Genomic DNA, 25,896 nt, shown 5'->3' on the forward strand with positions numbered 1-25,896 from the left:
TTTGTGGTAAGTATGATCATCACCTTTGGTTTGTATATTGCTGTGTGTTATTAAAAGGGTGTCTTGTACATTTGTAGGCAAAAGGCAACCGCAGTCTAGGAAATTTGGGACTCCTTTGTTGGTGACATAAGTACAAGCGTGGCTCTTGGTGAATGCAAGCTCAAAGATTATCTCTTGGAAGGAGCAAAATTCACATGACCCTTCAAACTGTTAGATGTCATCCGTGTTCCTTTCTCAAGCGGCTGTTTCAAATGCCCGCTTGCAAAGTGCGGCACACCATGCAAGAATGTGGACACTTTCCAAAAGCACATGACTTCTCAGCATGATGCAGATGTTCAAGCCACAGGATACAGCTACAAGAACAAGCGCGCACAGAAAAGAAGGAGAATGATATCTCCTGATTTTGATATCCACACCGGAAGCCGACTTGCTCTTGGCAGCAACGAGCAATCAGCCTATCACCATGCCGTGGCTATCAATTGCTCGCCTGTGGCGATGCATTTGAATCACCATACTTTAGAACGTTGACTCATGGAAAGGAGTTAGAGCAGAGATTGATAACATTCCTATGACCTAAAATACATTCTACACGTTGGCTTTTTTTTTATTTTGAAAAGACATGGGAGGAGGGAAAGATATTAAGCCCACAGCTTTTGAAACTTTGCTTCTATTTCGAATTGCTTGTTTACATAGTTGACTATATCTACAAGATGATGGTGGTTAATAGACGCTTTTAACAATGACTCAAATAACATGATACGTACCATCTCCATAATGCTTTCTAAGATCTACATCGGCTGGTAAGCGGTCATGGGCACGTGCTTCATCTCTATTCATGCAAACGGCATTTTCCAAACTCAAAGGCTTGCTCCGATCCCATCGAGCCAAAGTCAATCGATCTTGTGGGCCTGAAATGACGCTCTTGCCATGCCAAATCTCTTCAAATATATAAACGACATCGTGTACTGTGAAAGGGTATGGGCTAGGGTGGATGATCATGAATACCCGTCGCATGATGCTTTTCCTCGTCTCTCTCACGCACAAACCTTCCATAATTTTGTGTTTCTCGTTCCCTTGCTTCATACATGATGCGATTGAAGAGAGTGTCTCGTAACCTTATTGCTTGGGGTGGCAACGCGGCAAACTCGGCAAGGTGTAAAATAATGTGGGTGGTGATGACCATTCCATACATGCTGTCAACGGATCCAAGCGAAGCCAAATGCCGGGTACGGAAATCGTCAATCGTTGATTTATCTAATTGTAATACCAAACAGTATCAGATATCATCACCACGTGCCATTTTACAATATAAACCAACTCACCTATATCAAGGGGTCTATCCGTACTGATGACTACAGGAATACCACGATCGATCTTGAGCATCTTTAATCTTCGACGGAAGGCACGTGCCAATGGATCCTCTACATGTACAAGGATGAGATACCAAGCCGAATAGAAAACTCAAAGTACTTACCCATTGTCTCACTTATGTCAGCCACTTGGATGCGTGTTGGATCAGCCTTGGCGCCAGGGGACATGGAGGAGATGATCTTGATGTCATTTGCATGACAATATTCGACCAATGCAATCTTGTCAATAATGTTGGTCATCGTGTCAACAACGAAGCTTGGCTTGTCTGGATCATCATCGAGGTAATAAGCATCTTGCTAATTCGCCATCATGATGGTATCCACCTACCTCCCAAAAGGGTTGCCATGTTACTAGTGCATAATCGCTCCGTGCAGCATTCAATTTTGGAAAAGGGTGCAATTTCATGGAGATGCGTTTGCAAGGCCTGTACTTTGCTCATGCCAATATCTTCTTGACCTGCCACTGCATGATTGCCCATGTTGCGACGTGTCAACCGTTTAGGATCAATTAAGCGCAAATGTTGTACACCGGATCGTAGTAGCATCAAGGCAGCCCAAGAACCAACGTTGCCAGCACCAACAACGACAACAAAAGACTCTCGAACGCGTTTCATCCCATCCTCTCCAAGGAAAGCAATATTGCGTGCCAACTGTTCTTGAATGAGCGATTCGTCATGGTCGCTTGACTTTTGCTGTTGCTGGATCGTCCCGACCGACGTAAGTTTGACATGTTGGAAATCCTCTGAAAGAAGCTGGTTCTTTAAAGCCGTCGAGTTGTGTCGTCGTTGACAAGCCTGGTAACCAAGTACCGCCGACGCTGTAAGGACTGAAGCTGCTGCTGCTGTACACGAGAATTGGAGTGCTTCTTCGTGTCGTTCAACGAAGTGTGAAATCCTTTCCATTGAAAGAAAAAAGAGAGAAAAAGAGAGCTTAGCTTCTGAGCTGAAGTAGATAGCCACCCAGTAAAATTGGACACCCCATGACCTCCACCCAGCTAAACCATGCCATCGCATGTAAATCATACATCATTCTCCAATAAAGAAGCAACGACCTCTTATGAAAGCTACAACAAGTGATTGATCACTCGACTCTCGAATGCATATCACATCAACGTGGCTAAAATGAAACGTGACCCTGAAAGTATATCGGGTAATATGAGGGATAATAGCTACTCAGCCGACAATGAGTGGGTGTGGTGACAAGTGGTCTATAGGACATCATAAGGCAAGAATTCCCCGGTGGCATTTGCATGAATAGGGTATCAAACAAGGTGGATGCAATGCATAAAGTAGTAATAAGATGCTTTAGACAAGCTAAAATGATGGTAGTGCTCGATGACATCAAAAATGGAAATAGCGTTGCCAGGTATTGATATCATCATTTGGTGGCACGCATATGTAATGTGCTGCTGTTGCAGTTTATTTTGGGGCACATCTTTCCATATTCTTCTCCTCTCACTCTTGCAACTTGTTCCCCATTCGTACAGCCTTTATTACAATGACGGCAGTGATGCTTGACCAATTCGGTAGCAACCTCGTGCATGTTGCCACGGTAACAGTGGGTGCATCGCAATCCTACTACTTTCGACAAAAGTTGAGCGACGAAAAGACATCGGCATGCAATTATCGACAACCAAAGCAAATCATACCATCAGTCCCACGCACTCGCACGTAAGCGTCATGTGTGTGTATATAATGTATATGACTTGAATTGGGCTCACAGATATATATGTATGTCGCCATAGACGTCCCCCACCAGGTTCTAGTTTATCGCCTATTCGCTCTCACAAGTTACCTCCTCGTCGTGGTCCAGTTTCCTCCTTCTCCTCTTCTCCTCAAAAGTCTTTAGCATCCATACCATTGCCACCTTTATCCACGTCACGTTTACCACAACCACCACCACCACCGCAAACAACATCAGCAGGAAAACAGCGAAAGAGAAAAGTCAGCTTTGATAATCAAGTAGTCGTTGTCCATACTGTGATTCAAGCAGATGATGATGAAGATATCGACGATCCAAATTCAACATCATGAGACATCTTGTTTTATTACTATGCATCACCCTATACAACACTATATCCACCACCACCATCTATCAACGAATATCCTATTATCTTTTAGAGACCAATGCCTAGCGTCAGGAAAGTAGAAGCAGCAGTAGTAGTAGTCATAGACAAAAGGGACCCTCAAATCCTTCTTCTGGTATCATGTAACCTATTGCCAAGATAATTGCAGAGCATTATGTACTACCTGGTGTGGCAAATAAATCATGGCACTTCATAAAGATGCATCAAGTCAATACCAAAAATAGCTTGGTTGGATGGGCAGTGACACACATACAACATACGGTGCATATGCACGGGGCTTGTTTTCCACCTTTTTACTCCTTTTTTGTTCAACTTGATGAGTACTCGCAACTCTTTCAGCCATCGACACACCATGAACAAGTCAATGGATACTCGACCTGTTGAAGCATTGGATGAGGTACTTGTCTTGGTTCACCATGGCAATGAGGCAATAAGGAACTGATCCCCCCCCCGATCGAATGGCAGATCTGCAATGACAGCAAACCTTATTGGGAAGCGCGTCTCGTCTTGTCCAAAGTTGAGTCGCTTATGAACGACCCTATCAGATCATGCACGTTCACGTCCCAGGTATGTAGGCATGGAGGATTTCGAAACCCATATTTGTATTTGGCTGACAACATGTGTCACCATGACAGGAACGTCAAGAGATCGTAACGATATTATCATCTTCCTCTCAACCAACCACAAGATGGAAATACTATGCTCAGGATATTGTTGGAGACAACGATGCGAATAAGCAAAAGGTCCTACAGGCAAGTAGATCACCTGGATACGATGGTATACTTCCTGCTTGCTAATGAAAGCTAAATGCAGATCCCGCCGAGGAAGCAACAAGAGCTCTTGGATATGGTTGATGCTGCAATGCAAGCAAAATATGAACAAGTGATGCATTTGCTGGGCAGCGACAACATTCAGCTAGTACAAGACAAACAACAAAGCCTGCAGCAGAGCCGTGGAAGACTGATACTCAAGCGAAGGATGTTGACGAGATTGGTAAATCACTATATCAAGGTAAAGATCGCAAGCTGCCCTTTTCAATCATTTTGCTAATGGGAACGATGGAATCATGCAGCTCATTATCAAAACGTTGAAGACCGTTTGGCTCATTATCAAGAGTTATGAGATGGATGAACGGAAAAAGGAAACATTCACGGCCTATTATTGCGCTTTGACTGATACGTTGCTCCTTCGGATAAAGTATGTATGCTCTTGATGTTTTATTTGATGGCAGCAGAGAAGGGTATACTAACATAAGGACCAAAGGATTCTTCGTTTGACGATGCTTCTCAAAATGTATGATGCTGACTTTGTCAATGCCCTGAAATCATTAAGGTACATGCATGCTATTCAACAACACGCTTTTATTGTGAAACTCAACGTGATCTTGTAGTGCGATATTCCGGACACGAATTGACGAGGCTCGAATCAAATTATCTTTTGCTGAGAAGCGGATACAAGAATACGACGACTTGGGCCCCGAGATGGAAACGATCTTTGCTGCCTATGCAGGGATCTTGGATGAAATCGATAAGACCGAAGACGACATTTGTAAGATCCGACAATCCCGTTGAGAAGAAAGGAAGTTCCATGTTATTGTATAGATTAGATAATTAGTAGGGATTAGCACACTTTCACTTGTATATATATAATGGGGCTTTAATGTTGATTGTACAATGGGATGTATTTTGAATGATAAATGGCCCTAATGAACTTTTCTTTTACTCGTGTACTTTGAATTTCATGCATGTATCATAGATAATGAACAACGCCTATGCACAATGATAAAACAAGTCTAGCCAGATAAATGCCAAAAATTCACAAGATATGTACTTTATTCTAACATGCAGAAAGGGATGTCATCATTTTGCTTGTCTTTCCTTGTATCGGACCCAGCCATAGTAACCAGAGCCAAAGAGTGCGAGAATGATACCCAAAGCATTCTACGAGAGAAATGAATGAGTATTCCATACCAACAACTACTACTACAACAAGATGTTTGTTACTTACCAAATCAGAAATGGGGTTTCTGAAGATCATGGCAGCTAAGATGGTTTGCACGCAAGCCTATGTGATTCAATGTTGTGGTCAGCCATCGTCCATATTGGGTTGTTGTGCACTTTTGAAACTCACCTTTGCGGTACCACAGATGGTGTTGGTAAGTGCAGATGTGTACTTGACCTGCAAGAACATGGCAATATTGATACCAAACCCAGTGATACCCGTGATGGTCTATAAAAAGAAGGAGGAGGAGGTCCATGCGTTAATGCCAGCTCAAAATAGCGTCGTATACCTCTATTGCCACTTACCATGAGAATCCAGAATCCCATATCATAGATGGACTCTGATTGTGACATGATCTCACCAAGTTCACCAGAGAAAAGAACAAGTGGGAAAAGGAACATGATGGCCAAGGTGGTGTTGTAATGCAGTAATTTCCTATCAACAACAACAACAACACGTGAGTCTTTTTGTTGGGTTCCCCCATCCCATCCTATATATAGAATCTTACCATTGGTTGTTATCCACCACGGACAAGGTCTTTTGGACGTAGATGCCATAGAGTGCGACAAATGCTGAGGAGCCGACACCATAAAAGATACCAGCCCATGAAAAGTTGATTTCGCCATAAGATCCAATAGCAAATCCAAAGAAAACAATGATACAAGCGACCAATGCAGGAGCAGATGTAGTTTTACCGAGGATGAGGTAGGTAAAGAGGATGGTAAAGTTGATTGAAAGAGATCGTGCAACCTATCTCGTTGTTTAGAACATGGTCCCTCATATCATCCTTCCTCTCTTTTTCATACCTGATAGAATGTGACCTCGACATACTTGAGACACAGGTTGTTCAAAGCAAGCATCATCACATAGACAAATGTGAGAGGAGCCACACGCTTGGCGATGTTGGTATCGAATTCATAAGGTGGGATGATGCTGAAAAGCTTGTTGCTAAGCCCGGTGATGCCAAAGTTAGAGAGCCATCATCCTCACATCATATCCCAGGTACCTATATGACCCCAACTTACGTTTTGCCGAGATGACCCCAGATGAGTAATAGAACCAAGGCGACCACCAGTTGATACCAGGTAATGAAAAGAGGATATTCAAAGTCGGATCCACTCATGATGATCTTGTTGAGGAACACCACTGAGAGCGAGATGACAAAGTAAAAGACGACCACGGCTACAATGAGTGGGAGTGGGTGGCCCCTGTCCTTGGGAGCAGAGGCAGGTTGAGGAAGGAATGACTGATCATCCCGGTCTTGTCGTAGACCCATTGGGATATCTTCGGATTTGGAGGCCATCAGGGTGGTGGAGAGAGAGAGAGAGAATAAAGAAGAGGGGATAAAGGAACGTAGTCTGGTTTCTCCAAAAGTGCTAAAAATGAACTCACTGGCTGTTGTATTTTTAGGCTGGAAGTCGATCTCAAGCTTTCTTCTTCCGACAGAGAGCATGTTTCAGAGCGATGACGATCAGTTTCCAAGCCTTTTTGAGTAAAGTACCGTATACATTGAAAAAAAAAGATTGCTTTATCTAGGCCACTACTCTTCTATTCCTCCTCCCCTACATTGTATACTACAATAAAAGCTCAAGCGTTAATCATTCTATGTTTTATCATGTGGCTTGGTCTAAGATGATACCATTATTACGTCCTTTGTTATCCATCTTAATTACAAGAAACAACAAATGAATCGAATCATCGACAATGGAAAGCTTCGGAGTGTTCATCCGGGCATGGAGAGAGAGTTTTGTAGCCAAATTATGTGACACATTCGGTCGTCCAAAGTGTCCCAGTCGCTCTACTATCGCTTGTATACCATACCTCTTTTCGAAAAGCATGCATGATTACGGTAATTAACGACTGTGCTCTCTTGGTCATGCGCACACGTGCTGTACAAACATTATCTTGGCGGTAGTGAACCAAGTTGACATTTCACAACTGTCAACCTGGGATGGTCAAGCAGCACGGACCTGTAATGCTGTGATACATAGCATTTCTCTTTTGGCACAAAGATTTTCTTCATTGCTAGCTGACTTTTCATTTCTTTGCTAGCGTGGCCAAGACATTATTTCACACCACCCCCTTGTTGGCAAGCTGTTGTTCAATGCTAATTCATTTATGATTTGGTTGCAGCTGGTTGAAATTGTAATGCATCGTTTATCTCCGTTCTAGCCACGAGGGATTACTTAAGGGGTATGTATTACTACTATCATAGTCCCAGGTGAGAATCTTCTTCGCTATCACCACCACCTCCTCCATTTGCCATTTAAAGTCATCCGTCATTGTCCACATCAATTGCTATACTTGACAATGAATGTAACGCTTTCTTTTATAGCAAGCTGATTTCTAATAAAAATACACTAGATAGCGATCCTGCTGATGCACTCATTTCATCCTGGGCTTGATGATCCTCTACTATACTCCATTCACCAACAAACGAGCTGGGTATACTCTTGCATTTCAAATGCCATTTGTCAAGCAGATACTGGATGCTTCGTTTTGCACTAGAATCGTTCTTGATGTGAGACCCACATTGTTGATCATCCCACACCATCATTACTACCTTCGTTCTTGATAAGCGGTGATGAAAACGCATTCAGGGTTGTGGTGCCTTAAAAGAAACGAGATCGTCATCAACAGCTTTTCAAAGTCTATCGTATTCATTCCATGAGCCCATTGTTCATATCAAATGTCCCATGATAAAGAATTACCTGCTGGATCATAGAATGTGTCACTGCCAAGGATAAAATCGATCTTTTTGTTCCCTTCTTGCTCCTCTACCATGGCTATCATTTGTTTGGCTGCTTCGAGATCACCCCATTGCAATTCACGGATGTCGTACAAGGCTTGATCAATATCATTCAGTATAAAACACGATCGGATCAAGGGCAGGATCGAAGGCAGATCGGATAGGATGACATGTTGCACGTGATGTGTCTTGGCCAGCAATAATGATGGTAATGAGACGCCTATCGACTTTCGCGTGTTAAGCTGACTTGGACGACTTTTGCTATTCAATATTACCTGCGCCGATCTGAGCACGACATGAGTGCATTGCAAGAGGTAAATGGGAGTGTCTCATGTACTTACTTCGAGCATGGTAGAGTTCGTAAAACGCTCACGGTGATTCCACACGTAGTTACTCAAGGATAACGCTGAGGGCCAGATATAGCAACCATAGGCAGAATCGAGGATCTATGTCTAATCAGCTACCAGTCCACATGCACCAATGAAGAAGTCCTACCTGTTTAACGAGAATGTCGCATTGTCCTGAAGCATCGCGGAAAGTTATGCGTTTGACACTTTGCTTGGCTTGCTGTAACCGATTTTCATCCATTGTGCTGTACGTGAGAAGGGAAAGCCCGCCGACCGTTTCAACGAGGACAACATGGTCGTAGAAGAGAGCTAGAGACCCCCGAGAACTCCATTTGTCGAATAAAACAACATCGACCATCATATCATTGCTGTTGACGAGTTGCATTTACTACATTTATGCGGCTTAAACACGTATCATAGAGTATATAGATGAGATGCTTGTTCATGTTTAAATAAAAACAGATAGCCAGATAAGCTCATTTATCACGCAGAGTATCGGATATACATGGTGCGATGGGATTGAGGAGGCTATCAGGATGTTGATGTGAGACATAAAGGATCATGCTATGCATAATAATAATTGGATAGCAAGAGTTGAAAGGAATTAGCCAGGTACTGTAATCTTCATAACGTTGGCTAGTCCTCCTTTAAAGAAATCATTAGGATTCAAGTGCAAGGTTATCATGTGCAAAGAATAGACAACGGTGGCGTACCCACAAATGTTAATAATGGATGCTTGGGATTTTGAGATAGCTAATATATACATGATGTAATGCAATCGCTCCAATGACCAATAGCAGCGATTTTCTATCCAATAAGCTGGAATACGGTTCATACAAGTTCATCTAATAAACTGTATGCGTAATAGTATGCCTTACTATAGGCAATGTTAAAGATAAAGGTTATAGAAAACAGCAACATCAAGGTCACGTGACCCAAAATAAAAAATTCAAAAAAGAATCACTGATGAATCTTCATTAGATCGATTCAGCAATGCCGTGACCTGGAATCGAACCAGGGTCAGTGCGGCCACAACGCAATGTACTGCCACTATACTATCACGGCTTATTTTTCGTTCCTTACTGAGACGTCTGTAGGGGAGTAGTCAGCCTCTCAACTGCCTTTTATAGTCGCTGGATTTGGATAGCTGAAACCTTGTCAATGTCAACCACTCGTTTGTCTGAGGATGTGTATTTAGAATAGCCATGAAAAGATTTTTATTAAACCCTTGTCTTTATCTTTGTCTTTGAATTGGAGCTCGTTGTGAGAAGCAGTTGCGATTGCTTATTGTTTGGATTTGACGATTGAAGGACCCCTTGTGATTACTTTATTTGGATTATCGTGTCAACCTCTCTACGAACTTACTGCCCTACGTCTCATTTTGGTGGAGAAGCCGCGCATATTATTATCACACATTCGTACGGCAGACTATTGAAAACAACTTACATCCCCAACAATACACTTTCATCCATTGGATACATCATCCATCCATCGACTTATCGACATGACGAATCAAGAAAATCATGGTGTTATGGCCCCTAGAGGCAGGAATCTCGAAGCGGAATTGTTGCGATCATTGTTGGCCAAACCGGAACATTTTTACGGCAAGGCTGATGAGGATCCTATGGGTTGGCTAAGGAGCATCAAAAGACTACGTCGTGGTGGCATCTCAGATAGCAGCATTCTTCTTGTGGCTGGTTCCCACTTGAAAGGATCAGCAGGCGATTGGTGGGCCGAACATGAAGATGATGCCAGTACATGGGAGGTGTTCGAGGAGAAGTTTACGGAGAGATATGCAAGCAAGTCGATCAAGAGAGATTGGTGGCGACGTTTGGAGTCTCGCAAGCAAAAGGATGGTGAAAGTGTGGCCGAGTTGGTTGAAGCACAGCAAGCATTGTTTCAACGTTTGGCATTAAAGGATGAAAGGATGAAGATTGATCTTTTATGCAAGGCACTCAAGGATGATGTTGGTTTTGAGGTTGAAAGAGAGGAGCCGGAGACGTATGCTGAAGCTGTGGATGCTGCAAAGAAAGAAGAGTCGTTACGTATCAAGTACAAGCGTGCTCCTGAAGTTGGTGGTGGATCTTCAAAAAGCACAAGCAGTGGCAAGAGTACAGTGGTGATGGCAGCATCTGATCGTGGTTCCGAAGTTGGCAGCATTAGCAGTTTCGATAAGGCCTTAAATGAGATGAATGACAAGTTCAATCGTTTGGAGATTAATCTCATGGAAAGGCTGAATCGACATGTTGGCAACGGCAATCGTGGTGGCTATGGATACGGTGGCGGATATTCATTGACATGTTACAACTGTGGGCAAGTTGGTCACAAGGCTTATCAGTGTAATGAACGTATGCAAGAGGCGGGAAAAGTCAAGGGGCAGCAGTAGATGGGGAGGCTGCTGTCCCATATCCCAATACAAAAACCTTCCTACAACAACCACCAACACAACAACAACAACAAGTGCACTTGATACAAGGGGTTCAAGTTTGGCAGAATGGTCGTGTGCGTCCAAGGTCAACAGCATCGGGTGAAGCATCAGCGCCACTGAAGAAGAGAAGCAAGAGAAGGGTTGTGGATGATGAATCGAACGCTATTACTTTGCCTATTGCTCCGAACCAAGTTTCTCAAAGTACGACCAAGGATGTGACCATGCAAGATGTGAAGAAGAGGACAAGGAAGCCGGCTAGGCGATTGGAGGTGGATACCAACAAGCAGAACATTTGGGACGCTTTGGGGAATGCACAAGTCAACATGTCGTTTAAGGATTGGTTAGCCATTGACAAGCAAGCAGCGAAGGATTTGTGTGATGGCATTCGTTTTATTCATGGACGCAAACCCCGCAAAACCACTACCAATCTACCGTTGTCTACCCAAGTGAATGCCGTGAACCTTGTTGGATCCGATGGCGAAGAGAGTGAGGTTGAGGATGAAAAAGAAGAGGAATGGGAGGTGGATGATGAAAAAGAAGAGGAATGGGAGGATGAGTTGGATGGAGACGATGAAGGAAGTGCCTCTGAATCGTACCTGTTTGATTCCGAATTCGAAGATGATGACGCTGATGGATATCTCTCTGATGGCTCAATTACTCAATATCCCTACAATCCTGAATCCATGGGTACTGCAAGGCCGTTTGCCGTCAAGGTGCATATCAATGGTGAACCGGTGGAGGCCATAGCGGATACAGGAGCTTCAGTGTCAGTCATAAGCAAACCACTTGCAAGGCGTTTGGATCTACCAATCAACAAGGATCTTATGTCAATACAACAGCTGGATGAGAGAGACACAAAACCCAATGGTGTATGTGTGAATGTACCTGTTTCGATTGGCGGCAAGTTGCGACGTGAGCATTGTACGGTGTTGGATAGGCAGTCAGACTTGTTGCTGCTTGGTTTACCTTGGATGCGTGCGTATGGCATTAAAATCGATCCGACAACGTTGACACTATCTATACCTTCTCAAGAAGCCAAGGAGGATGTCGTGGTGCAAGGGTATTCTCGTCATAAGCCAAAGGAATATGAGGATGGTGATGCTGTGTCAAATGGACCTCAAGTATTTATGTTGCAAATGGTCAAGCACGATACAAGTCAAAACGCTCATGAGACACCAAGCAAGGTTGTGGCAGCAACATTGGCACGAGGAATGAAGGACGATTGGTACGAAGGCGCTGATTCAGAAGGTGGCATGAGTCAAGAGGGGGAGGAGAAAAGAAAAGAGGTGTGTGAAGAGGAGTGTGAAAAAGAGGCGTGTGAGAAAGAAAAAGAGGAGCCAAAAGAGGTGAAGGAGTTGTTGGAGAAATATCAAGACTGTTTCGTGGAGCATGCTGGGTTGGGTCGTGTGAATGCCGTATCACATGAAATCAAGACAACCACCGACACGCCCATCAAAAGCAAGCCGTATCGATTGACATGGAGTGAGGAAACTCAGCTGCGAAAGGAGTTGGATCATCTTCTGGAGTTGGGGCTGATTAAGCCGTCTCAAGGCGAATGGACATCACCAGTGCTTTTTGTTGCGAAGAAGGATGGCTCGTTACGGTTGTGTGTTGACTATCGGCGTCTCAACAAGATCACTGTCAAGGACCATTTTCCATTGCCTTTCATTGACGAGCTGGTTGATTCTATGGGTGGAGCAAGGTATTTCTCAACATTGGATGCTGCATCAGGCTATTGGCAGGTACCAATGCATGAGAATTCCATTCGCAAGACCGGTTTTGTGACGAAGTATGGGGTGTTTGACTGGTGCGTATTACCTTTTGGCTTGAGTACGGCGCCAGCGACATTTCAAAGATTGATGACTCGGATTCTACAACCATTGTTGGGCAAGTGTGTGCACGTGTTTATCGATGATATCATTGTTTATTCTCGCACGTTGGATGAACATGTGGCACATTTGAAGCAAGTCTTTGATATCTGCAAGGAGGCTAATTTACGAATCAAGAAGGCCAAATGCATGTTTGCAAGTGATAGCGTTGAGTACCTTGGCCATCAAATCACACGTGAAGGATTGAAGCCTACGGATCGAAACGTCAAGAAGGTGTTGGACATGGTGGCACCAAGTAGCAAGGCAGATGTGCGGTCATTTTTGGGTATGGTGGGATACTATCGCCGTTTCATCCCTGATTTTGCGGACAAGGCACAGCCCATGCAACAATTGATCAAGGCCAAGAGTGAATTTGTTTGGGGTATACAGCAAGAAGAAGCATTCAAGGCACTGAAAAATGCATTGATTCATCCACCTGTATTGGCATACCCGGATCCCAACAAGGTGCAAATATTAACTACGGATGCCTCTGGAAAAGGTATTGGTGCTATTCTTTCGCAGTCGGATGATGGATCTATGGAAGGAGAACAAGTCATTGCATATGCGTCTCGTGCATTACGTGGTGCTGAAACACGCTATGCTACGACTCATGTTGAAGCACTTGCCATTGTTACGGGAATGTACCATTTCAGGCATTACTTGCGCGGGCGTAAGTTTGTGCTATACACGGATCATTCGGCGTTGACATATATTTTGAACAATCCTGCACCAAGCCCGAAAGTGTCAAGATGGTCGGCGGCAACAATGGAGTACGACTTTGTGGTGAAGCATAGGAAGGGGGAAAGCAATCCGGCAGATGCGTTATCGCGGCTGGTGAGGTGATTGGGGGTTGGAGATTATATATACATTACAAAAAAGCAGTACAAAAGACAAAAAAATATGAAAAGAGCATGAAAAGGAACAAAAAAAGGAATATGGAATACAAAAAAGCAGTGCAAAAGATTAAGAAAAACATGTTAAAAGAGGAAAAAGAACAAAAAAAAAAGGGATATTATATACTTATTGGATCACTTTATTCTATCATTGTCATTACACACATCTATTATCATCATCAAGAAACATCAACACGTATCGGATCAGCTATCAAGAACATTCAATTACAAGCCATGGACTACGCACACTATCTCGCGCTATATTATTACATCACCGAAGGGACTTACCCAAGGGATATGAATGACAACAAACTCAAACGCCGTATTCGAAACAAGGCAGCCAAGTATCTTCCATATCGAGGAAAGTTATACATCAAGAATAAAGACGATAGTTTTGGACAAGAGGTATTGCACTCTGGCAATGTTATGGAGACGATCAAGAAGGTGCATCGGGAAGGGCACATGGGTATCAATAACACGTGGCGTCGTATGCGGTTGCAGTATGAAGGCTATCAATTGTATGATCGTGTACGAGAGTATGTTGAAGCTTGTGAACAATGCCAATTGAGAGCACGAAGGAGACATGTACGACATGAAGAGGCGCACCCTATTCCTACTCCATCTCGACCTTTTTATATGATTGGCTGTGACGCTGTTGGCCCTATCAACCCACCAAGCAAGAATGGCAACCGTTACTTACTTGTGGCAGTCGATTACTTAACAAGATGGCCAGTGGTGGCAGCTGTGCCGAATATCAGTGAGCAGACAACAGCGGCATTCTTGTTCAATTGTGTGGTGAAGGATTTTGGCGTTCCCTCTTATATCTTGACTGATCGCGGAGCAAACTTCAAGTCGGATTATGTACATTCGTTTTTAAAATGGATGGGATGTAAACCACTTACGACAACAGCATTTCGACCGCAAGTGAATGGACTTTGTGAGAGGATGAATCAAACGGTGGTGGAAGTATTGTCGAAGATATCACAGGATCAAGGCATGTTGCAACAATGGGATGAATGTTTGGCAGCCACGGTACTCGCAATACGAAGCACACCAAATGACGCAACAGGATTCAGTCCAGCAATGCTGCTATATGGATACGATATAAGAACACCTGCAACGTGGCCTGAGCCAAGGAAGGATTTTATTGAAGGACGTTTGGCGGATGAAATTACAAGTCGGGTCAAGGTTATCAATGGGATTATGCATGAACATCGTGAACTTTCTCGGCAACGGACACAGCACAAGCAGCAACAACGTAAGGAGCGCTATGATCAACATGTGGTGAAGAAACGTTTTCAAGTTGGCGACCAGGTTTTGATGTTGGATAAATACAAGCCTCACAAGTTGGCGAATCGCTGGATTGGGCCTATGGTTGTTATACGAGTCAATGAGCGTGGCACTTACTGGTTACAAGGACCTGGAGGAAAAAGACTTGAAGGAGCGGTGCATGGTGACCAGCTGAAGAATTGGAAATCGCGTGACAAGTTGGTACCTGATGTTGTGGCACAAAGAGCGGATAAGCAATTACAAGCATTCATTGAACGACAACGTTTGGATCGGTGACAGTTGTTCGGCTGAGAGGGGGAGCATGAGACGTCTGTAGGGGAGTAGTCAGCCTCTCAACTGCCTTTTATAGTCGCTGGATTTGGATAGCTGAAACCTTGTCATTGTCAACCACTCGTTTGTCTGAGGATGTGTATTTAGAATAGCCATGAAAAGATTTTTATTAAACCCTTGTCTTTATCTTTGTCTTTGAATTGGAGCTCGTTGTGAGAAGCAGTTGCGATTGCTTATTGTTTGGATTTGACGATTGAAGGACCCCTTGTGATTACTTTATTTGGATTATCGTGTCAACCTCTCTACGAACTTACTGCCCTACGTCTCATTACTTTTTTGGTTCGCGCGCAATGATAGGTTTGTCAACTTCCTAATTTGGAAGGTGTTCCAAATCGTCTCGTGTTTGCTTCCATTGTTGAGCGGAAGCGACACCCAAACCATTGGTATAGTTTAGAAAGCATTTGGGAGGGTGGATGTGGCGTAATGGGAGTAAAAGTAATTTGAAAAATGATTTTGAATGGCAGCAGCAATAGTTGGCAAGATCGCAACAGCTCTCAACTCCGCACTTTTGCATATAAGCAGCACAATGACGCCAATATCCCAAGCCGATGACAATGCATCTACTCATTGTGAATAAGCTACAATGGTAATAAAATGAAGAATGTTGCCAATGTGTATACGTTGGATTGAAGCGTGTAACAAAAAATGTATTGTTTGTGTATATACTAAATTAAAGTGTTATCTACATGCCAAATCATGCTGCCAAGGGAGGGGAAAAAACAGACTCATGTCAAATGTACGATCTATATCTATTGAGGGGATGGGGGTTTTCCCAGCAATGAATGATGAATATCGACAGGAGGGAGTCTTGAGGATGTTGCTCGGCGTGCCTCTTGTTGCATGTTTGCACTAAAAAAAAAGAAGGGCAATCAGGTTATTACTGTGAACATACCAAAGCCATCCAAGCTGTATACTTACTCCATAATAACCAAGGAAGCCATGGCTTCAACGATAGGTACAGCTCTAGCAACAACGCAAGGATCATGACGACCACGAGCAGCCAAAGTACCAAAGACACCATCATACGAAGTAGTTTGTTGATCCTGGGAGATAGTAGCAGGGGGCTTGAAGGCAACACGGAAGTAAATGTTTTCGCCATTGGTAATACCACCTTGAACACCACCTGAGTAATTGGTCTTTGTACCAAATTGACCATCCTCACGGAGAACAAAAGGATCATTGTGCAAGTGACCAGACATCTTTGTGCCATTGAATCCAGATCCGAATTCAAAGCCCTTGGTTGCAGGAATCGACAACATGGCGTGTGCAAGCAAGGCTTCCAACTTGTCAAAGCATGGCTCACCCAAGCCGACTGGGCAGTTGCGAATCACACATGTCACCGTACCACCGATAGAATCCTTTTCTTGTGATTTCTTCAAGATCAACTACACCACTATTGTATGAGTCATCCATCATTGATATCATCAATGCAACACAATTACCTCTTTCATTGCCTCTGAAGTTTCTGCATGAGGGCACCGGGTAATATCTTGATCCACCTCTTCGCGGCTGATTGTGTTCAAAAAGTCGAAAAACTCGGGATCCAACTTTTCCTCATCCTGCATTTGCTGCACAAAGGGCATAGCAACCTTGCCGACACTGGATACAAAGGCCACAATCTCGACACCATGAGCAAGTTTGAGATACTTTTCAGCAATAGCACCTGCAGCTACACGTCCAATGGTCTCACGGGCTGAAGCACGACCACCACCAGAGGATGCCTTTACGCCATACTTTTGAAGGTAAGTGTAGTCGGCATGCGATGGGCGTGGATAGACATCCGTTTCGCTGTAGTCGTGAGGACGTTGATCTTCGTTGGGGACTTGAAGGCCGATGGGTGTGCCAAGGGTAATGCCGTGCTCTGTACCAGACATGATGGTCACCTTGTCCTTTTCATTGCGCTATAGAAGGAAATGAGTCAATAAAGAATGAGGCTATTGTTGTTGTTGTCTCTATTGCTTACAGGAGTTGTAATGTTGCTTTGACCAGGACGTCTACGAGAAAGTTGAGGTTGAATGTCGGCTTCTGTAAGCTGTAAGCCAGGAGGAACACCATCGACGATTGCGCCCACACCCTTGCAGTGAGATTCACCATAAGTGGTGACACGGAAGACCTTGCCGAAAGAGCTCATTGGGGTTGAGTGAGTGAGTATATGGAAAGAGTGAAAGAAAGAGAGATTAAAGGAATGGTTGACAGGTGCAGGACATGAAATTTCACCAGCCACCTCACTGTGAGTCATTGATCTGATAAAAGATATGAAGGTGTTTTATTGGAGTAAATTGTTCATGGTGCACATATGCCTACAAAGCCTAAATGACCTTGAAGAGTAACTTTAGAAAGAACGAGATAATAAACTAGTTGTTCTCGTAATGCGTTTGCTATATTGTGTAGTGCGGGTAATGTGCTGTCGGTGATGATCCCGATCACGGGAACAACAATATGCTGCATAACTCGTGTGTGCAGAATGATGGTGCTGGCACGTAACAATTGATGGCAATACGCTGCTTGTAATCCCTCATATTGCATTCGGCCTTTATACAATAGCTCTTGAGCGATCATCACAATGATATCACGTATCAGCATCATGGTCTCCCATACATGATAAGCAATGGGTGCAATCATGTCTATGGAGCGGCATCCAAGATCATCGATCCATGTGGGCGCCCACTTGTCCCACACCAACGCCAACCATACGAGGACATAGCGTCCAATGGCAAATTCTTGTAACTTTGCTGCGACTTGATGTACCACTGGAATTGATGCAAGTCGGGTCACCAAATTTGATTGCATGAAAAATGGAGGAAAAAAAGGAAAAACAAGAGCCACGATAGCAAATTCACGCAACATTGAGAGAGTGAGTGTCTATTTGTGGGGGGCGCGTATGTGTGTGTGGTCTTGTAAATGAAACAATCATGCTGACGACACACACATACACACACCAGTAATAAAAAAAGCCCCCTGTTTGCACCCCCTTTGTTTGTTGATACGTGATGCAAACAGCTTTCTGCTGCTGGCGTGTGGAGTATGTATTCTGAAATTTCTGCAGCTGTCATCATGGAATGATGATGCATGTGGAGGATGGGTCATCGCAAAGGCTTACATCCGATTCGTCGCATTTCTTAGTATCACCGTGAGAAAGTTGCCAAACTAACGCCCTTCTATTGCATTCATTATTGCCGTTGTCGCTGAATGATGGGGGCCGTTTCCCTTGTTAGCAAACAAAAACCATGTCGTATATATATAGAGACTCTTTGGTTGATCCATTATTTTACCTCTTCTTTCTTTTCTTCAAACGTCCATCATGGCTCATCCTCTTCAAACACCCTCACTTGCTCATTTCAAGCTACCTGCCATTGAAAATGAGCCCATGGTAAGTTGATCTTTTGTGTCACCTACACGTCGATCTCCTTTCACTTGTCTCACATCATGTAACAGAAAAACTATGCACCTGGCTCTGAAGAGCGTCAAAAGCTTCTTCAAGCTCTCAAGGAAATGAATGAACAACCTCCTTTGGAAGTGCCTCTTGTTATCAATGGTGAAAAGATCAAGAGTGGCAACACTGCCCAACAATTCAACCCTTCGGATCACAAGAAGGCTGTTTGCACATACCATCAAGCTGACGCGTCCCAAGTTAAAAAGGTAATAATAATAACCATGGAGGGATTTGAGCATCTTTGTGCTTACGCGTGCGTATCTATGGAAAGGCTATTGAAGGTGCCATGGCTGCAAAGGCACAATGGGAAGCTCTTCCTTTCAATGATCGTGTTGCCGTCTTCCTCAAGGCTGCCGACTTGCTCTCATCAAAGTATCGTTACAAGTTGATGGCTGCCACCATGCTGGGTCAAGGCAAGAACATTTGGCAAGCTGAAATCGATGCCGCTGCTGAACTTTGTGATTTTTGGCGTTTCAACTGCAAATACGCTGAAGAGATCTACCACATTCAACCACCAAAGAATGCAACTGGCAACTGGAACCGTACCGAATACCGTGCCACTGATGGTTTCATTTTGGCCATTTCACCTTTCAACTTTACGGCTATTGGCGGTAACCTTCCTAGTGCTCCTGCTTTAATGGGTAATGTCGTCCTTTGGAAGCCATCTCCTGGTGCTGTCCTTTCCAATTATCTCGTTTATGAGTTGCTTGAAGAAGCTGGTTTGCCTCCAGGAGTCATCCAATTTGTTCCTGGACCTGCAGAGGAGATCGCTACGACCGCCATTGACAACCATAACTTTGGTGGTCTTCATTACACTGGTTCTACTGCTGTATTCCGCAAATTATGGAAGCAAATTGGCAATAACATCGACAACTATGCTTGCTATCCTCGTATCGTAGGTGAAAGTGGCGGGAAAAACTACCATATCGTATTCGGCGATCTTGACTCTGCTGGTGTAAAACATGCAGCTATTCAAACGATTCGTGGTGCCTTTGAATTCCAAGGCCAAAAGTGTTCTGCATGCAGCCGTGCCTATGTACCCAAGAGCAAGTATGAAGAATTCAAGGGGTACCTTTTGGAACAACATGCAAAGATCAAGCAAGGTTCTCCTCTTCAAGTGGAAAACTTTATGGGTCCCGTTGTCAGTCGCTTTTCTTTTGATAAGATCAAGGGCTATATCGACCATGCAAAGTCAAGTGGTGATTGCAAGATCCTTGCTGGTGGCGTTTGTGATGATTCAGTGGGTTACTTTATCCAGCCTACTATCATTGAAACGACCAACCCAAACACTAAAACCATGGTTGAGGAAATCTTTGGCCCTGTGGTGACATTGTATGCTTATGATGATGACAAGGTGGAGGAGACCTGCAAGTTGATTGGTGATACCACTGAGTATGCTCTTACGGGTGCTGCCTTTGCCAAGAACCGTGAGACCATTGTCAAGGCATCCAACCTCTTGCGTCGCACCGCTGGTAACTTTTATATCAATGACAAGTGTACAGGTGCTGTTGTTGGTCAACAACCATTTGGTGGTGGAAGCGCTTCCGGTACCAACGACAAGGCTGGTAGCTGGTCATTGTTAACACGCTTTGTATCTATGCGCAGTATCAAGGAGAATTTTGTTCCTATTGATGACTTTATTTACCCATCCAACTTCCAATAGTGGCGATGGCCTTTGATGATTTCATTTACAATAAATCGATTTACATATCAATTTGTCACAAAACACAACTATTTTAATTTGGGCTTGGGTATTAAGTGTTGCATCCAATCAAATATCCTTGCGTGTCTCTACTTTTGCGCCATCATGTTGTTCCAAAGCATTACGCTCATCTGCTAGGCGTTGATACTCAGCATCTTGTTGTGCCACTTGGAGTTTGAGCGTTTCATAATCGCGTTGCTGTTGTTTGAGATCCTTTAACTCGGTCGATAGCACATCCACTTGTTTCTTGTATCCAGCTTCCTTATCGATAATCTCCTTTTGCTTCTTTGTGGTTGTATGGGTCTATTTGAGCAAGTTAGGTATCACGTGTTGTTGTAATCCTTTTCCTCTCCCCATCTGAATATACCTCATTTTGCACGCGTTCAAGCTCTTCCTCTCGTTGCACCACCTGGAAAATCAATGCACTCGTGCGTTGCAGAATACTAACGTCAACAAGTTACTACATGAGAGCTTCCACCACCTGCATGACTTTTGTAACTTACAATGAAAGGAACAAGGTAAATCCAGTCAAGTAAAGGTTTCGTTGGGCATAAAACTTGGTGGCCTTCAAATTGGCTTCAAATGTATAATCATGCATTTCTTCTCCTTCAGGATGGCGCTCTTCGATACTATAAAGCTTGTTGATGGCGTCTTTGTCAAGGTGATGAGATGGATGGTGACATGATTCGATATCCTCAACAAGATGTCCTTACCCACAAACAGCAAAAAGATGAACCTATGATAACCAACAAGGTGGTATTAATCCATCCATTCTATTATGTATCGCGTAATCCTTTCAACAATACATACCCAAATGTGACCTTGAGAGAATACATCGCCTTGTCAAGCTATAGCAACAACAATGATGGTCATTCGGTTGGTATCTCGGCATAGCGTATCATGTCCATTCATACCGCTGGAGATGTGGATACGAGTCGTAGCATATGTTTACGCCATTTTGCAGGTAAAGGGAGCTATCGAGTACGTGTCAACTGCAAGGGAAGAGCCTAGTTACTTGTGTTGTTGGGTTTGGGCTTACCACCAAGAGACAAAATAGAGCTGCCTACATTGTATATTGCCATCAACAACCCATCGGCTTACCACTATAGCATAGCTCTACAATTTACCTCAGTAACCAAGATTGCAAAAGTGAGAGAGTATTGGATTGCCATGTTGCCGTGGAAAAAGTGAAGAGGACCAGACAAAGAAAGAGAAAGAGTCGTTGTTGGTGTCACCTGCTTCGTGTTGCATTACATTAGTGCACAGCAGCACCACCTCGGAACCAGCGGAACAGCTTGGCAGGTCCCCTCTTTTCTCATCCATTATCACGTGACAAGTTGACGAGGCATCCACAATCTATAATGAAAGGAGTCAAGAGAATCGAGCAATCATTAATGTCGACCTTCAAGTAAAGGGATGTTGCATGAACAACAATGGCTACAGGCATTGGGTGGGGGGGGGTTGTGGATATCAATCAGCGAATGGAGGGAGGGGTTGAGGCGACGAGCCATTAATTTCCATCTTTGCGGAGGGAGAGCACCCATCCACTTGACACTTTGCTCCCGACAATGAATCGTGTCTTTGCGCGATCCTTCCAATCGATCCCTTCATGGCCCATTCGTATCGACGCTCGATTCCTTTCGCAACAAAGCAACAAGCCCAATGTGTGGGTGCTGACCGATGGTGGCATTCAGTCGACCTTGCTTGGCATGACCCTTGGAAAGCGTTTAGGCAACACCACTCTCAAGACCACCAAACCAAGTCAAGGTTAGAGAAAAAAAACAAGCTATTGCAGCATCCACTCTATGAATGACACTGTAAGCTATGTGTAGGTATGCAACTATTGCCACCCATCCTTCAAAAGTTTATCGTCAGCTGGTCTTCCAAACGCACACGCAGCAATGATCAATTACCGTGGTATCTCGAGACTCAAGATCCATGGCAGGGTACACCCGACTATGTTGTTTGCACTTCACCTCTTGCCATTCCTGCATGTCTAACTGCATCTACCGAAACCAATCTTTCTGGTAAAGTGAATCGATGGTACTACTCACGCAATGTGATTCTATCATTAACATGTTGATTAGTCTATGCCGGCTTTCCAAGCATCCCTTTCCTTTACTTTGATCAAGTCGTCCTTCCCAAGTATGAAGCTCAAGGAAAACTCGGTGAGTTGTAATTACACGATTGAGATCTTCATTGCATTGAGGAGCTAATCCAAACATCATAGCTAAGCTCGGTCCATATGCAAGACAAAAGAATATGATTGCCACCAATGTAAGGATGATGATGATGATGATGATGGATGGGTGAGATCCGTGAACGCCTTTTCTTATGGACCCTATGATACAGATGCCCGTACTCGATATCCAGACCCAGCAAAATCCTTCTCGTCATGAGCATACGGCAATTGTAGTAGGTGGCTATTCCCCGCAATGTCGATGGTATTCAGAGGATGCTGCTACGCTTGCAGAAAATATGCGTGTAGGTTGACTATGGGATGGAAAAAAGGCAAACAACAAGGATGTTAACAAGATTGCTAGCGGATGGTGGATCATTTTCATACCAAACTCGTGGTTGTGTTTACAGAGAAAACGAGTGAACAGGTAGGTAAAGGAAGGGCGATGAGGATGAAGCAATTGATTGAAGCCGAATATTATAGGTCAAGGAAAGAATCAAAAGCGTATGCGGTGACCGACCAGAGATCACTCTATGGGATGCCATGACAGAGGTTGACAACACCTTGGAGCGCGTAGAAAAATACCAATCGATCATCGATCATGCTGCGAGGGTGGTGCTTACAGCGGATTTGGATTATGCTACTGCACATGCCGCTTCACGAAGGTACGTTTTTGGGGTTTCGTTAAAATGCACGCTTTTGCTTACGTTTGATGTAGGAAACCGGTCTATATCGCTTTTGGTGATCGTTGCCGTTCACATTTACTTCACTTTCAACGATGGGCACGAGAAAAGCATATTACACGCAAGTTGCGTCTCGATAAGAGTCGGGCGGCTAGTCGCAAAAAGCAAGTTGATCATAGTACCGATCCATTCAGCTACCTTGGCAACCATGCAGCATGGGCAGATGGTCGGCGTGTGCTTGAGATACCGAATACATTGGAGCATGTTGTTGAAGAATTGGAATCCAAACGCATGGAAAAGATTACGGGCAAAAGGCAACAATAGAATAGCATTTGATAGATTTATAATAAACGATACGATTACATGCGTCATTGGAACGACTTTTATTGTTATGATTTGGGCTTGTCATACTTTGGCTTGTAGATCCAAGAGTTGCCCATGATGCCACAACCCTGCTTATCGGCAAGACGATAGTATTTGGCTGCCATGTAGTGGTCCTTTTTAACACCTGTGCCGTGATAATAGCAGTGGCCCAAATCATTTTGTGCATCGGGATCACCAAGGTCGGCAGCAATCTTGAAAAAGTACACAGCTGTTTCTTTGTTCTTGCGACACTATTGGGCAAATAAAACATTAATTTCTAAAACGAATAGGCATTGATCCATGTGTGTGCGTGTGTGACACTTACACCCCAGCCATGTCTGAAAGAGACACCAAGCTCATAGATGGCCATGATCAGCTCACCCTTCACAGCCGATGTATTCACGGTACTCGAAAGACTATTGAGATCCATAACGGCATGCTCGGCAGCTTTTTGAAGATATTGAAAAGCCGTGTGTTCATTTCGTTTGCAGCCCTGAATATATAAAAAATAAGCTTCTCCTGTTGATCCTCTCTTTTTGTTGGTAAACTTACCCAACCATGACGTAGAGACACACCATAAAGGAACATACCAATAGGCGAGTCTTTGATAGCAGCTTGACGGAAGCATTCGGTAGCTTTGGCAAGTTGACCTTGCTCATGATATTGAATACCTTCGCTAACGAATGCTTCTGGTTCACTTTGTGGTCGTCCTTTTGACGGTTGGCTATTCTTTTGCAATTTCTCTGATAAGCCTGGATGAGCTGATGGTGGTGGGAAACAAGGGGATGTAGGTGATGTGATAGGGTATTGCGATGGATGAGGTGGAGATAGCGTATTGGGGGATGGTGTGCGAGGAGTTGATCCTGTAGTGCCAGGTGTAAGCGATTGAGTTGCAGGGCTGGTACTACTGTTGGCATGATAAGGTGATGGGATGGATGCTGTTTGAGCGGGTGTAGGTGGAATAACAAGGGGTGTTAATGGTTGTGGATGTTGTTTGCTGGATCGATTGACTGCAGCGTTGGTGCTATTTTGTTCAATCACTGCCGTTGATGGTTGAGGGATCTCGACATAGGCATGCTGCATTTTGATAGGCGAGTCGGCGTGTTGTTGAACAACTCGGGAGGTGACAGGTGTCGGCGGCCTGAGATTACGAATTTCACTGTGCAACGACTCACTGCTGGCATCATTAAAAAACTCCAAGTCGTTGGGTGTGCCGAGGTATTGTGATCCGTAAATGCTTTGTGGCGTGACATGGGTACGAACCATCGTTGACATTTGTGGCTCTATGGTTGCCATGAGTATTGTATTCATTCGAGAATCAATCATGTATGCTTTACCGATATAGGTTTCTCGAGATACGCCAATAGTGCGTTCATTCTTGGGGTCTACTAACGATTCACGCAAATTGTATGTGCTGTACATGGATGCATCGCTTTCTCTATACGACTATATAGGTTTAGCTTAAAAGGACATTGTATTTAATTACTTTAGTTGTGCATACCTGTGTTCTGTAATCGCCTGAAACGGCCTACAAAATAGAGATAACACGAGTGAGTGCACATGTTTTTGCATGACATCGTATTTACATACATGGTAATCGGTGGTGAGAGAGATGTTGGGAGTGGTTCTATCATGAAAGAAACCAGCGTTCATTGTTTTGCTCTCATAATGGTGTCTTTTCTCAAATCGTTGTATACCTTGTGTTTGGTGGTGGGGCCATTGTTTCTTGTTGGCTGCTGGTGGTGTGTTGGTAATAGTGTTGGTTATTGAACATTATAGGAAATAAGCGGTAAGGTGTTGCGTAAAGGGTAACGAGAGGTATTAATGAAGGAAAGGATAGGTCCACAAGGAATATGGGACACCAAGCGAAATCAACGGGGTAAAAGGTAAAAAGGTGGGATCAAGGAATGGCAGGAGGAGGGGAAGGAAGAGGGAATAAAGAAAGTAGTGGCAAATGATAATAAATTGTCCTCGAATTTTAGTGGCCGAATAAGTATGGTGGTGTACAAGCACCTTTTCCGGTGGGCAGTGTAACCATGACACGAGGGGAGGGGAGCATCCAACAAAGACCCCTTTGATGAGCTGTCGATCCAACCAGCGCTCCGATACCATCATCTCCGCGAATGATGAGGGGAAAGTGAGCCAAGGAGAAGCACAGCTATTTTGCATTTCAA

General features: G+C 43.9%; 13 protein-coding genes and 1 non-coding gene across 14 annotated transcripts; 6 read left to right on the plus strand and 8 right to left on the minus strand.

The window, feature by feature from the left end:
• Positions 1 to 638: 638 nt before the first annotated feature.
• O0I10_009325 (uncharacterized protein) lies at positions 639 to 2,272 on the minus strand (the record flags this gene model as incomplete). The annotated part of the gene is made up of 6 exons (XM_058489319.1): positions 639 to 703; positions 765 to 982; positions 1,047 to 1,254; positions 1,323 to 1,421; positions 1,475 to 1,636; positions 1,699 to 2,272. The coding sequence occupies 6 exons, from the start codon at positions 2,270 to 2,272 to the stop codon at positions 639 to 641; spliced, it is 1,326 nt and encodes a 441-aa protein (XP_058339844.1).
• Positions 2,273 to 2,867: 595 nt separating this feature from the next.
• On the plus strand, positions 2,868 to 3,403 carry O0I10_009326 (uncharacterized protein; the record flags this gene model as incomplete). The annotated part of the gene is made up of 2 exons (XM_058489320.1): positions 2,868 to 3,040; positions 3,115 to 3,403. The coding sequence occupies 2 exons, from the start codon at positions 2,868 to 2,870 to the stop codon at positions 3,401 to 3,403; spliced, it is 462 nt and encodes a 153-aa protein (XP_058339845.1).
• Positions 3,404 to 3,808: 405 nt separating this feature from the next.
• On the plus strand, positions 3,809 to 5,027 carry O0I10_009327 (uncharacterized protein; the record flags this gene model as incomplete). The annotated part of the gene is made up of 7 exons (XM_058489321.1): positions 3,809 to 3,853; positions 3,922 to 4,023; positions 4,092 to 4,208; positions 4,270 to 4,467; positions 4,529 to 4,653; positions 4,720 to 4,788; positions 4,847 to 5,027. 7 exons carry the CDS (start codon positions 3,809 to 3,811, stop codon positions 5,025 to 5,027), a joined length of 837 nt encoding a protein of 278 aa, XP_058339846.1.
• Positions 5,028 to 5,315: 288 nt separating this feature from the next.
• O0I10_009328 (uncharacterized protein) lies at positions 5,316 to 6,760 on the minus strand (the record flags this gene model as incomplete). Its single annotated transcript, XM_058489322.1, has 7 exons — positions 5,316 to 5,396; positions 5,464 to 5,520; positions 5,587 to 5,685; positions 5,763 to 5,892; positions 5,966 to 6,207; positions 6,264 to 6,405; positions 6,483 to 6,760. The coding sequence occupies 7 exons, from the start codon at positions 6,758 to 6,760 to the stop codon at positions 5,316 to 5,318; spliced, it is 1,029 nt and encodes a 342-aa protein (XP_058339847.1).
• Positions 6,761 to 7,786: 1,026 nt separating this feature from the next.
• Positions 7,787 to 8,794, minus strand: O0I10_009329 (uncharacterized protein; the record flags this gene model as incomplete). The annotated part of the gene is made up of 6 exons (XM_058489323.1): positions 7,787 to 7,961; positions 8,021 to 8,108; positions 8,169 to 8,426; positions 8,482 to 8,491; positions 8,548 to 8,652; positions 8,702 to 8,794. The coding sequence occupies 6 exons, from the start codon at positions 8,792 to 8,794 to the stop codon at positions 7,787 to 7,789; spliced, it is 729 nt and encodes a 242-aa protein (XP_058339848.1).
• Positions 8,795 to 9,547: 753 nt separating this feature from the next.
• O0I10_009330 lies at positions 9,548 to 9,618 on the minus strand. The gene has a single exon. It is a non-coding gene; the product is annotated as a tRNA-His (tRNA).
• Positions 9,619 to 10,057: 439 nt separating this feature from the next.
• On the plus strand, positions 10,058 to 13,692 carry O0I10_009331 (uncharacterized protein; the record flags this gene model as incomplete). Its single annotated transcript, XM_058489324.1, has 2 exons — positions 10,058 to 10,935; positions 11,067 to 13,692. The coding sequence occupies 2 exons, from the start codon at positions 10,058 to 10,060 to the stop codon at positions 13,690 to 13,692; spliced, it is 3,504 nt and encodes a 1,167-aa protein (XP_058339849.1).
• A 284-nt stretch (positions 13,693 to 13,976) lies between these two features.
• On the plus strand, positions 13,977 to 15,308 carry O0I10_009332 (uncharacterized protein; the record flags this gene model as incomplete). The annotated part of the gene is made up of 1 exon (XM_058489325.1): positions 13,977 to 15,308. The coding sequence occupies one exon, from the start codon at positions 13,977 to 13,979 to the stop codon at positions 15,306 to 15,308; it is 1,332 nt and encodes a 443-aa protein (XP_058339850.1).
• An 803-nt stretch (positions 15,309 to 16,111) lies between these two features.
• On the minus strand, positions 16,112 to 17,493 carry O0I10_009333 (chorismate synthase; the record flags this gene model as incomplete). Its single annotated transcript, XM_058489326.1, has 4 exons — positions 16,112 to 16,211; positions 16,281 to 16,747; positions 16,805 to 17,263; positions 17,326 to 17,493. 4 exons carry the CDS (start codon positions 17,491 to 17,493, stop codon positions 16,112 to 16,114), a joined length of 1,194 nt encoding a protein of 397 aa, XP_058339851.1.
• Positions 17,494 to 17,645: 152 nt separating this feature from the next.
• Positions 17,646 to 18,152, minus strand: O0I10_009334 (uncharacterized protein; the record flags this gene model as incomplete). Its single annotated transcript, XM_058489327.1, has 1 exon — positions 17,646 to 18,152. One exon carries the CDS (start codon positions 18,150 to 18,152, stop codon positions 17,646 to 17,648), a length of 507 nt encoding a protein of 168 aa, XP_058339852.1.
• Positions 18,153 to 18,663: 511 nt separating this feature from the next.
• On the plus strand, positions 18,664 to 20,458 carry O0I10_009335 (1-pyrroline-5-carboxylate dehydrogenase; the record flags this gene model as incomplete). The annotated part of the gene is made up of 3 exons (XM_058489328.1): positions 18,664 to 18,732; positions 18,798 to 19,001; positions 19,067 to 20,458. The coding sequence occupies 3 exons, from the start codon at positions 18,664 to 18,666 to the stop codon at positions 20,456 to 20,458; spliced, it is 1,665 nt and encodes a 554-aa protein (XP_058339853.1).
• A 108-nt stretch (positions 20,459 to 20,566) lies between these two features.
• O0I10_009336 (uncharacterized protein) lies at positions 20,567 to 21,669 on the minus strand (the record flags this gene model as incomplete). The annotated part of the gene is made up of 8 exons (XM_058489329.1): positions 20,567 to 20,800; positions 20,865 to 20,940; positions 21,001 to 21,148; positions 21,211 to 21,233; positions 21,308 to 21,345; positions 21,412 to 21,471; positions 21,537 to 21,560; positions 21,625 to 21,669. 8 exons carry the CDS (start codon positions 21,667 to 21,669, stop codon positions 20,567 to 20,569), a joined length of 648 nt encoding a protein of 215 aa, XP_058339854.1.
• A 396-nt stretch (positions 21,670 to 22,065) lies between these two features.
• O0I10_009337 (uncharacterized protein) lies at positions 22,066 to 23,683 on the plus strand (the record flags this gene model as incomplete). Its single annotated transcript, XM_058489330.1, has 8 exons — positions 22,066 to 22,264; positions 22,330 to 22,524; positions 22,585 to 22,665; positions 22,728 to 22,774; positions 22,850 to 22,981; positions 23,041 to 23,103; positions 23,160 to 23,341; positions 23,395 to 23,683. 8 exons carry the CDS (start codon positions 22,066 to 22,068, stop codon positions 23,681 to 23,683), a joined length of 1,188 nt encoding a protein of 395 aa, XP_058339855.1.
• Positions 23,684 to 23,748: 65 nt separating this feature from the next.
• O0I10_009338 (uncharacterized protein) lies at positions 23,749 to 25,375 on the minus strand (the record flags this gene model as incomplete). The annotated part of the gene is made up of 6 exons (XM_058489331.1): positions 23,749 to 23,973; positions 24,048 to 24,215; positions 24,275 to 25,005; positions 25,060 to 25,168; positions 25,224 to 25,250; positions 25,313 to 25,375. The coding sequence occupies 6 exons, from the start codon at positions 25,373 to 25,375 to the stop codon at positions 23,749 to 23,751; spliced, it is 1,323 nt and encodes a 440-aa protein (XP_058339856.1).
• Between the last annotated feature and the right edge of the window lie 521 nt (positions 25,376 to 25,896).

Source organism: Lichtheimia ornata (assembly GCF_029851405.1).
Source record: "Lichtheimia ornata isolate CBS 291.66 chromosome Unknown scaffold00054, whole genome shotgun sequence".
NCBI classification, from domain to species: Eukaryota; Fungi; Mucoromycota; class Mucoromycetes; order Mucorales; family Lichtheimiaceae; genus Lichtheimia; species Lichtheimia ornata.